The sequence below is a fragment of the Coptis chinensis genome, chromosome 6 (assembly GCF_015680905.1).
Source record: "Coptis chinensis isolate HL-2020 chromosome 6, ASM1568090v1, whole genome shotgun sequence".
NCBI classification, from domain to species: Eukaryota; Viridiplantae; Streptophyta; class Magnoliopsida; order Ranunculales; family Ranunculaceae; genus Coptis; species Coptis chinensis.
Window position 1 is genome coordinate 6,045,898 of NC_141461.1, and position 11,336 is coordinate 6,057,233.

Below are 11,336 nucleotides of genomic sequence, written 5' to 3' on the forward strand. Positions count from 1 at the left end.
TTACGAAGAATAATGGAGGTTCACAAGTAGAACGTAGCAAACATTCCAAGGTAAGATATTTTTTCTTTCCTTTTATCTCTTTCTGATTATTCCATTAGTTGGATTTGTAATAGATTTGTTTTTTATTTGTTCGGTGATTGTTTGTAATTAAATCCGCTTTTGAATGATTCCATATTATTGTCCAAATAAAGCAGTTGATTCTTTCATTGTTTAGTATAAGTCATTATATAGACACTTTTAATTGCTATGCAGTTAGTTTGTATTTAGACGTTTGTTTGTAAACCAACCATAGAAAGTAAGTAGCATAGTGAAGGAGATGGCAAACATTTGTGTGGTGCAAATGTGACTTATCTTAGGACAACCCAGTCTCGAAAATAACTGCCTTAAGGACAAGCTCTTAAAGTTGCATCTACTTCGAAAGACTATAGAATTCAGTTGTCATGTATAACAGTTTCATGGAGTAGTCCTAAGTACAAGGAATTGATGGAGCAAATGTCAATCTCCAAAGCAGGTAACTTGAATGATCAAATTGACTTGGGAATCTAAAGAAATTACATTTTTGTTGTGATAACTATTATTTGTCTTAATACTTCTGTTTCACCTCTAACTCTCTTGGAAATTAGTTCTCCTTTTTCTCAAGCACTCTTACAGCTCACAACACTATTCACTTTCCTCCTACACTATTACAACTATTGCTCGCTGTCTCTCCACCACTGCCCTCTCTTAATACACTACTCACTCCCTCTCCTTTTGGGTCGACTCCCTCTTTCTCCTAGGTCTCCCCTCCTTAGAATGATCAGTCCCCCCCCCTCTCTCTCCCTTCCTTTCTCTTTATATCTTTCCCTCTCTCAATCCTAGCCTTCCACCTATCCCTCTATCTTGCGGCCCTCTTCTTTCCACGTGTAGGGTTTCCGTACCGCGACCCACCGTCCTTGCTCCGATCCTATGCACCGCGGCTATGTACCTTCCGTTTACTTGGGCGCATCCACCCGCTGATATCCTTGGTTCCTTATCCTACCACAAACGCGATCATGCTGCGATCGGGGAGTCAAGAGTCCGCCAGCTTGTTCCATCTTCCAGTCATGGCCTTACACCTTCCTTGCATCACTGGATTCACGAGCCCCCACGTGCCTACGGCCTGCGCCTCCTCGTTTCTTGTGTCTCCACGCGTCACCTACTGGCTGGTTCCTTTTGGTGTCTCCTCGATTTCAGCTCCTTTCAAATTACGTTTTTACCCCTCCCTCTTATAAAAAGCCCGCTCGATTCTCCTTCTCTCTCATTTAGTCTCCACTTTCCTCTAAGTTTTTTCTTTTTCTCACCACCACTCACTCCTCTCCTCTTGTTTGGTTGCTCGAGCAAGCGCGCGGTTGTCTTCTCTGGTTTCCTTCTGCTAAGGCTCCTGTACCAGCTGCTCTCGCCCCTTCCTTAGGTTGGCCTTCTTCTCTAACTAGTTCCCTTTACTTGCTGTATTGCACATTTCCCCTTTAAATTAGAGATTTTCCATTCCCCCCACCTCTAGCCTGTCGTGACCGTGCGTCTTCTTCCATAAAGTCTTCCCCAAATGTCGGATTCCAGATCCGACGCCTCTTCCTCCTCCCCTTCTCGCAGTGTTGCCTCTCCACCTCCCCCTGACCCTACCAAGGTTCCATCCACCTCCGGGCAACCCCTTGCCCTTCCGCCGCCTGCAGCCATAGACCTAACCTTGAGGCTGTTAAGGTGGCTTACGGTATACCTGCTGACGTCATCTTAGAGCATGTGCCTGACCTAACTTACTTTCCTCATCTGGTCCCTTACAAACCGGGGTGTCTCGTGGCCACGGTAGGGTAGATCGTTGTCGGCCTCCGCTTACCCCTCACCCATCTTAACGTCGAGGTGTGCAACCATTTTAACATCCCCCCTTGCCAAGGCATTGGCAACTTTTGGAGGGTGTACGATGCGAACTATTACAATTGATATGGAATACCCAAGATAACGGTTCGCGATATGACCGCTCATTTTTATATCAAAAAGAGTACCAAGGATGTCAGCGTGGGTTATCATTCTTTCTGTGTCCGCCCTAGAAAACAACATTTTGTCCTCCGTGCCACCTCATCAGACAAGGTGTGGCACCATTATCCACTGTATATCTCAGGAAACTTCCTATCCGCGGATCTTCCTTCCGAACTGAACCTTAATCATCTGGCCTTCCTTCCCAGTGGTGAGTCCCCTTTTTATTTACTCTTAAATGTGTATGTTCCTTGGTTTCTCATCTGATCTTGCAACTCCTTTCTACAGGTTGGCGTCCGGACTCGAAGTCGCGACCTTACGACCACATCTCCTCCACGATTTTCCAAAAGCTCTGCGAACTTGGACCCTCTCAAGCCGCAGCGGTACTTGGAATTGATCCTACCACAGCCACTACACTACTGTCAAACCATCGCTTGAAGGTTATTGGAGGGTATAATTCCCCATTTTTTGCCCCCTTCCGCCCAAAGAGAGAAAGCCGCGGAACTCCCCCCTCCCAGAAAAAGACACCACAACAAGAAATCTCCCCACCGCCCATTGCCTGCCCGCTGTCCCCTAACCTCCCTCTTCCAACTCCCCTTCTCATTCCATAGCCCATCCTTTTTACCAATCCTTGACCACTTGGGAAGATCAATACCTATCGCCTCATTCTCCCTTTGCAACTTCCCCACCCTCTGACATGGGTGCTAACAAGCGAAAGCTCTTCGACAGCGACTCGAATGAGGATGTTGTCACCGAAATTGTCCCCTCCCCTGCCACCCGCTCGTCTCCTGCCCCGGCGCCTAAGCGTTCGCGGACCTCTGTGTCTGAGGAGGATCCGCCAATCAGTTTACTTCCCTACCCACGCCCCCTCGCGATGTAAGCGGCGGCGGGAAGGAGGTGGCTCCCGCCCGGCAAAAGGGTCTGGCGACCGCCCCTGCTTTTTGCCCTGCCTTCAAGGTCCAAAACCGCACCATCAATATCAACGATTCGGCCTTGGATAATCCTGCAGTGGCCTCCTCCCTGTTCTGTGGGTCCCATCTCCCCAAAGATCTTGCGTATGCTGAAGGGGGCATCTTTGACAATCACCAAACTTCATTATACACTGGCTGGGAGAAGGTACCCTTTTCCTTGCACTAGGTATCTTTCCTCCTCTTTCGAAGTAACTTGACTCTTGTTCTCTCTTTCAGATGAGCTTGGATATCTCCTACATGATCCGCGACCTCTTTGGCGCAAGGGCCAGAATTGAACAACTGGATAAAGAAGTCGCCCTCCTTGAACAGCAGAATTTGGCCGCGGAACTAGATAAGCTCAGAGCCCAGGACGAGCTCAAGACTGCTGATGCCTCCCACCTTCCTTATATGGATAAGGTTAATGACCGCTTGAGTCATCAGCGCGAAACCCTCCTATCGCAGCACAATGCAGCTCTCTCCTCCCTCTCCCAAAAGCATCAGAACGATACAACGACCCTCCTCAAACAACATGAAGCTGACATGGATGAGCTCTAGGACCAATTCCGGGCCCAGGCTGACAAGAGGGTGGCCAAGAAGGTCAAGGAGGAGTACGACATGCTTATCAAAGAAGGCCGCCTCCTTCCTGAAGCACCTGCCGCTCCTCGAGGTCGCGGTGGCACCCTTGGAACCCGCTTGACGTGGCTGCGAATGCTGTCATAGAGGAGGCCGCCGATGCTGTCATAGAGAAGATGCTTAAATATGCCTTGTGTTGAGATTAGCTCTGTTGTGCCCTTGCTAGGTCTCATTTGTTGCTGTTTTTGTCACACTTATTATGCTACATTTTGTCATGCTACATTTTGTTTTATTTCCCCTCCTAATCGGTTGAGGAAGACTGATTGTGATGTTTGTGTTATTCGCCTTGCTCAATATGTTTTTGTCTATGCTTTATCTGGGTGCGGGCTCAATAGTAGTGAAGCCCATACTTACATCTTTATCTCTCCTACTGGAAGCAACTCGATTTGCCTTCCCTCTCTTGACTCAGCGGTTTGCTTGCCCCTGTCTAGGCCGGGGCTCCTCACCTTCTCTTTACTCAGGTCGGACCCCTTGTACGCGGTCCATGGAAACCTCCTCGCCTCCACTCGCCTAGGACCTCATATCCGTCATGGGGCAACTCATTTTGCCCTAGTTGAGCTCGAACCTCTCGTCCGTGAATGGCTCCTCCCCTCCATTTCCTTCACTATGAGGATAAACAAAGTTCATGCAACAGTATTCATCCCAAAAGTGCTATGATTTTATATATATACAAATAGCTCATGCAGCTAATAGCTTCTCTCATTACATTCACTCGTGAAACTTTTTCAACAATCTTACATTCCACGGTCTCTCCACCATTCTCCCTTCCAGGGTTTGCAACCTGTAGGTGCCTGTCCCTCCCACATCAACCACCGTGTAGGGTCCCTCCCAAGTTGGACCCAATTTCCCCTCGCTCACTTTCTTTGTGCTGGGGGTCACCCGTCAAAGCACCCGGTTTCCCACTTTAAATCTCCTCAATCTCACCCTCTTGTTGTACTGCCTTTGCAGGCGGCGATGATATTCTTCCAGTTTAATGAGCGCGGTGTCTCTTCTCTCTTCAGCCAAATTCATGTCCCTGGACAGGATGCCCCAGTTTGACCCATTCTCGACAGCTTAGGTTCTAGTGGTTGCCGCCACCATTTCTGACGGTATCATGGCCTCTCTACGCCATATGCTAACGAAAAGGGAGTCTCCTTGGTAGTGATCCGTGGGGTAGTTTGATAGGCCCACAACACATGGTTTAATTCGTCGGCCCAGGCCCCTTTCTTGTCTTCCAGTTTTCTCTTGAGATTGTTAAGTATGGTTTTGTTGGAGGACTCAGCTTGTCCATTGCCCTCGGGGTTGTACGGGGCTGAGAACCCCTGCTTAACATGATAGGTTTGCAAAAACCTCTTCACTTTTGATCCCGTGAACTGGGTTCCATTGTCCGCGATAATAGCATAGGGCAGCCCGAACCGACATATAATGTTCTCCCACAAGAATTTGACCACTTGAGCTTCCTTCACCTGCTGCAGCGGCACGGCCTCAATCCACTTGGTAACGTAGTCGGTTGCGGCCAACATGAATCTCCTCTTACCAATGGCCATGGGCAGTGGTCCCACTATATCGAGGTCCCACATTGCGAACGGCCATGGACTAGACACGTTGTGCAGCGGCTCTGCTGGGGCAAATATCAGTTGAGAAAACCTCTGACATTTCTCACATTTTTGGCAAACTCCACAGCGTCCCTCTTCATGTGAGGCCAGAAGTATCCCTGTGTTAACAATCGATGCACCATTGTCCTACCTACTGAATGGCTCCCACAATCTCCCCCGTGTAGCTCCCCGAGCACCTCTTGTGCCAGCCTCGGTCCTAAACATTTCAGGAAAGGTCCGTTGAAATTCCTTCTATATAATTCTCCTCCTATCAGTGTCCGGGATGCCTGTTCCAGTCTTCGTTTTTCTCTAGGGTCGACCACCTCCACTCTCGCCAAGAACTGCTTAAAAGGCTCCATCCATCCTTCGTCCTCTTCCGCGGTGTTCAGTATCTCCAAAGGCTCCTCGGTACTCGGTCTATCCAATTTCCTCACCTCGATGGTCCTCTCCTCGGATCCTGGCATGGCTGCGGCAACATAGGCCAGAGCATCTGCGTGGCGATTCTCCCCACGATTCAAGTGAATGAATCGGATCTATGTGAATTTCGCCGCCCAACTTCGTAGGACTCCCAAATACCTAGCCATTCTGGGGCATCTTGCCATGAACCCTCCATTTGCTTGGCATACCACTAAATTTGAGTCAGAATACACAGTCAGTTCCTTCACGCCCAAGCTCTCAGCCATCCTCATGCTCGTAATCACCGCCTCATATTCTGCCTCGTTATTTGAAGTTGCGAATCCCAACTTCATTGTTTGTTCTAGTCTATTGTTATCCGGTGTAACCAGCACCATGCCTATTCCGCTGCCTGCATCCGTTGCTGATCTATCCGCGAATACTCTCCAACCATTCCTCTCATTCCATGGGTTCAAGCGATCCAGTTCCTCTTCTCGCTCAAGCTCCAAAACCATCTCCTCCCCCCAAGTGGGATCCTCCGCAGGGAACTCCGCCAAAAACTCTGCCACTGCCATGAGCTTTTTTCGCCGTTCTAATCTGATATTGGATCTCATATGAACTCAACATCATGGCCCATTTAAGCATTCTTCCTGACTTCTCCACTCTCAGAGCTTGTTTAAGGGGCAAATTCATCACCACGATCACTGCGTGAGCTTCAAAATACGGCTTCAGCTTCAGGGCTGAGAATATCAAGGCTAAGAGCATATTTCTCCACTTGGGTGTATCTAGTCTCCGCGTCTAACAAAGTTTTACTCTGGAAGTACACCGATTTTTCCATTTTGTCCACCACGCGAACGAGGACTGAGCTGATTGCATACTCCGTGACCCCCAGATACAAATATAGCTTCTCTCCCACTTCGGGCCGCGACAACAGAGGTGCTTCCCCCATATACCTTTTTAGCTCCTGAAATGCTCTTTCACACTCCGGTGTCCATATGAAATCTGTGGTGCTCCTCAACAGCCTATACAGTGGCCTACACTTGTCGGATGATTTTGAAATGAATCTGTTAAGGGTCGTGACTCTTCTAGCCAATCGCTGCACCTCTTTCACCGTTTGAGGCGATGGCATCTCCACCAATGATCTTATATGTTCGGGGTTTGCCTCTATTCCCCGCTGTGTCACAATGTACCCCAGAAATTTTCCCGTGGTGACTCCAAATGTGCACTTCTCTGGGTTGAGTTTCAAATTGTGGGCTCGCAGTATCCTGAATGTTTCCCTCAACCCCTCTAGGTGCTCTGCCTCTGACATGCTTTTCTCCACCATATTGTCTATGTATATCTCAATGCCCTTTCGAATCTTACTTTCGAACATTTTCTCCCCCAGCCGTTGGAAAGTGGCTCCTGCGTTCTTTAACCCGAACGACATTCTTGTATAGCAGTAAGGATGTCTTTTCCTGATCAGGTCCATATATCGCAACTTGGTTGTATCCCATGGACGTGTCCATAAATGATAACATCCTGAACCCCGCCGTTCTGTCCACCAACTCATCTACTCGCGGTATAGGATAATTATCCTTGGGACACTTTGAGTTCACATCCGTGAAGTCAACACACATTCGCACCTTACCGTTTTTCTTTGGGACCGCGACTATGTTAGACAACTAGTCCGTGAACTCCACCTCCCTTATGATCCCCGCTCCCTTCAGTCTGACAACCTCCTCCCAGATTCCTTCTGCATACTTAGGTCTCATTCCCCTCATTTTTTGTCTCACTGGTTTCACCTCCTCCCTCATATGTAGTCGGTGACATGCGAACTCAGGGTCCAACCCAGTGATATCCTCTATCCCCCAAGCGAACACATCCCTATTCTTCGACAAGCACTGCACCAACTTTCTTTTCCACTCCTCCGTCAGGTTAGACCCTACCGATGTAAACTTCTCTTCTTCGCCCTCTCCCAAATTTACTACTTCTATTTCATCTAAGTCTTTGGGCCCACCGCGGCCTCCTCCTCCCCTTCCACTGCCCCGCACTATAATTGCTATGCTTGTCTTTTTCTGGGGTTCGCCGGTTTGCCTCCGCCTCGGTCCGCGGACCATCCTTTTAACTGTGTCATGATGACTGTTCTTTGATGCCACCTGATCTCCGCGAACCTCGTACATTCCCGTTGGGGTGGGGAATTGGATAACTTGGTAATAGGTTGAAGGCACCGCTTTCATCTCGTGGATCCATCTCCTTCCTAGGATCGCATTGTATTGGGAATTGGAATCGACCACCATAAATCTTAAGAACACAGTCACAGGCCCTGTCGTCACTGGTAATAGAAGCTCCCCCATAGGCTCTGTGACGCTCCCATTAAATCCATACAAGCTGGACTGCGGCGGCCTTAGTTGCCTCGGATCAATCCTCATCTCCTCCGATGCTCCCCTAAACAGCAAGTCCACTGCGCTGCCACAATCAATCAGTACCTTTTTGACCATGTAATTACCCATCGCCATTGTAATGACCAATGCATCTTCATGCGGAGTATCGACGGCTCGAAGATCTGCCCTAGAGAATGTAATCTTGTCTTCCCGCCATGACGACTGCGATCGTATCGTCCGTCCTCGGGTGACTTCGTTGACTCGGCTGAATACTCGTTGTCCTCTTTACCTTATCTCTGTGGGCATTGTGACTCAAAACTTCTCTACTGAAAATAACATTTATGGTTCCCAATATTCTCCTTGGAGCTGGCACCGGCTCCCCATTTGGGGGTTCTGCTACAAATTCTCTCATCATTCCCTTCTCTATCAACCTCTGGACCAGCCATTTCAATGCATAACAATCATTGGTTTCATGATTGCGTACTTGGTGATATTCGCAGTACGGCTTATTTGGCATTTTGGCGGTTCGCGGACCCTCGTACCCTTGCACATTTTTTATCAACGGCAGTATTTCACTCAACGACCTTTTTAAATGTGCATGTTCCACCTTGCGGTATGGCTTCCTCTCTCTTTGTTCTCTTCGCGCTACTTCTCTTCCCCTTTCCGGACGCGATGATTGTCTGCAGTATCGCTCGCTACCTTTGTCCCCCGCCTCTGTCTTTCTGCGATCCCCCCTTTTCTCTACCGATGACACTGCCTTAGCTCCCCTCTTAGAATCCTTCTGCATTGTGTCCTCATATTGGATATACTTCTCTACCCGCGGATATAACTCGTGCAAGGTCACAATCTCATTCTTTGCCACGGACTGATGGAACCCCGTTCTAGGTCGCAGACCTCTCTCGAACGCTATCACTGCCGTTCTTTCATCCAAATTCTCCACCTTTAATGTCTCGGCCTTGAATCGGCACAGATACTCCCTGATAGACTCCGCGGACCTTTGTCTAACATTAAAGTGATCTACAAATGCCTGTTCCAACTCTTGGAAATTAGTTATGCTCTTTGAAGGCAACCGATAATATCAGTCCGAAGCTCCCCCCTTCAGGCTGGCTGGGAACATCATACACCGCAGCCCATCGTATCTCGCCTCTTGCCACAGAGGCATCTGTTGCCTGAAGTGATGAATGTGATATGTTGGGTCTCCTGTTCCATCGTATCTCTCGAATTTTGGCTGATTGAAACGTTTTGGTACCTTCGAAGTCCATATTGCATCCGCCAGCGGATTGCGATTCAGCCTTGCCACCACTTGACTGGCCGCCCATTTGAGTCTTTGTCTGTTGAAGATTTACCTCTCGGTTGTTGTTTATCATTTCCTGGACTTGCTCCATCGTTAACCCGGTCACTAGGTTCTCCACCAGAGTTGGTCCAGGTCCCTCCTCGTCCTCTGCTTTCTGGCTCTCTGACTGCTCCTTATCTCTTCCCCGATCTCTTCCTCCACCCTTTCTCTCTCTCTTCTTAACTCCTCATTTTCCTCCCTCAGACTCTCAATCTTTTCTCGCATCAGCCGTGTTTCTTCCACTGCTCGTCCCTCCTCTCGCTCTTCCCCTTCCTCTATCGCTCTGCCTTCCGCGTCTGCTCTGGAACCCTCACTTTCCTTGGTCTACCCACCGCCTTCTTTGGTGCCATTTCTATACTCTCTTCCCCATAGACGGCGCCAAATGTTTCACCTCTAACTCTCTTGGGAATTAGTTTTTCTTTTTCTCAAGCACTCTTGCAGCTCACAATACTATTCACTTTCCTCCTACACTATTACAACTATTGCTCACTGTCTCTCCACCACTGCCCTCTCTTAATACACTACTCACTCCCTCTCCTTTTGGGTCGCCTTCCTCTTTCTCCTAGGTCTCCCCTCCTTAGATTGATCAGTCCCTCCCCCTCTCTCTCCCTTCCTTTCTCTTTATATCTTTCCCTCTCTCAATCCTAGCCTTCCACCTGTCCCTCTATCTCAGGCCCTCTTCTTTCCACGTGTAGGGTTTTCGTACCGTGACCCACACACCTTGCTCCAATCCTATGCACCGCAGCTATGTACCTTCCGTTGAGTCGGGCGCATCCACCCGCTGATATCCTTGGTTCCTTATCCTACCACTACAACTTCAATATTGCAAATGGTGCAATATGGTGTACAAACAAACATTCATTGTCATCTATATCATGATATTCATCTAGATTTGAAATTGACACCGATTTCTCTTTCGCTATTGCTGATGAATCAGCCAGAAAAAATTGCATGCATTACACTTACTAGATCAAGGTTTGAGAGCTTGCAATCTCTTAAAAAAAATAGAAAAACATAAACCCTTCAAACAAAGTATGCAATGAATCATTAGCTATCAATATACATATATTATTTATTCAAGTGGACTTTAGGCTTTTAAGTCATTAGCTATCTATATAGCAAGTCCGGCCATAGGCCGGGCCAAATGGCTAGTTGAGAGGGAGAGATTGAAAGGGCGTGGAGTGGAAAGGGGGAAGAGAAGAGATGAGAAATGAGGACAGACAAAAACCAACCAAAATGACTTTTGTCTATATACTCCCCCTTGGCCCAGAACGTTCGCTCTGCTCACTTGATTATTCTATTTAAAATAGAGATTCTCAATCTTATTTTTTACAATAGAACTATTAAAAGATATAAGTACATACTAGCTTTTGAACTTGTCCTACGAACGGGTGCTGCTATATTAAATTATTCTGAAAAATATTAACAGCTATATAAATATTATATTGATCACCCATTCAAAATTCTTGTAACGTGAAAACCCCACTCTCTATAAAAAGAAAGAACCTACACTTGATAAAATCTTTCGACTTCTTTTTGTTGTTTAATAATAGAGGAGTATTAATAATATAAGTTTGATTAAAGTTTTGTGAGAATGCCCAATGAGGCGAATATCATATTGAAGCCACTTGAATAGCAATGCAATAATCCCAATCATATGAAAAGATATATGATAAATACTATTTTTAACACAAAATTATACTTGTCGAGACATTCCCACTATATATAATACAATAATGTTTTGAGGTTAGTTCTTTGCATTTGCATCTAGTTTTCAATTTCTCGTTAATTATTCTTTCAGGTTTGATCAGTGCATTTGTATCAAGTTTCAAATTTCCCGTTAATTATTCTTTCAGGTTCGATCAATGCATTTGCATTTAGTTTCCTAATTTCTCGTTAATTATTCTTTGTGGTTAGCTCAATGCATTTGCATCAAGTTTCTGATTTCCCGTTAAATATTCTTTGAGGTTAGTTAAATGCATTTGCATCCAGTTTCCGATTTTCCGTTAATTATCTAAGGTGGTATGTAATACCAACTTCTATTTATCCTTTTGTAGCGTCTTTGCAAACATGACATAAAAAAAAATTATACATGATTCACTATGTG

The 11,336-nt window shown here is 46.9% G+C and overlaps 2 protein-coding genes across 2 annotated transcripts; both read right to left on the minus strand.

Annotated features, from left to right (window-relative positions):
* Window positions 1-5,181: 5,181 nt before the first annotated feature.
* On the minus strand, window positions 5,182-5,607 carry LOC147491066 (uncharacterized). The gene has a single exon (XM_086567175.1). It carries the CDS (start codon window positions 5,605-5,607, stop codon window positions 5,182-5,184), a length of 426 nt encoding a protein of 141 aa, XP_086423301.1.
* A 1,590-nt stretch (window positions 5,608-7,197) lies between these two features.
* Window positions 7,198-8,031, minus strand: LOC147491067 (uncharacterized). Its single transcript, XM_086567176.1, has one exon. The coding sequence runs from the start codon at window positions 8,029-8,031 to the stop codon at window positions 7,198-7,200; it is 834 nt and encodes a 277-aa protein (XP_086423302.1).
* Between the last annotated feature and the right edge of the window lie 3,305 nt (window positions 8,032-11,336).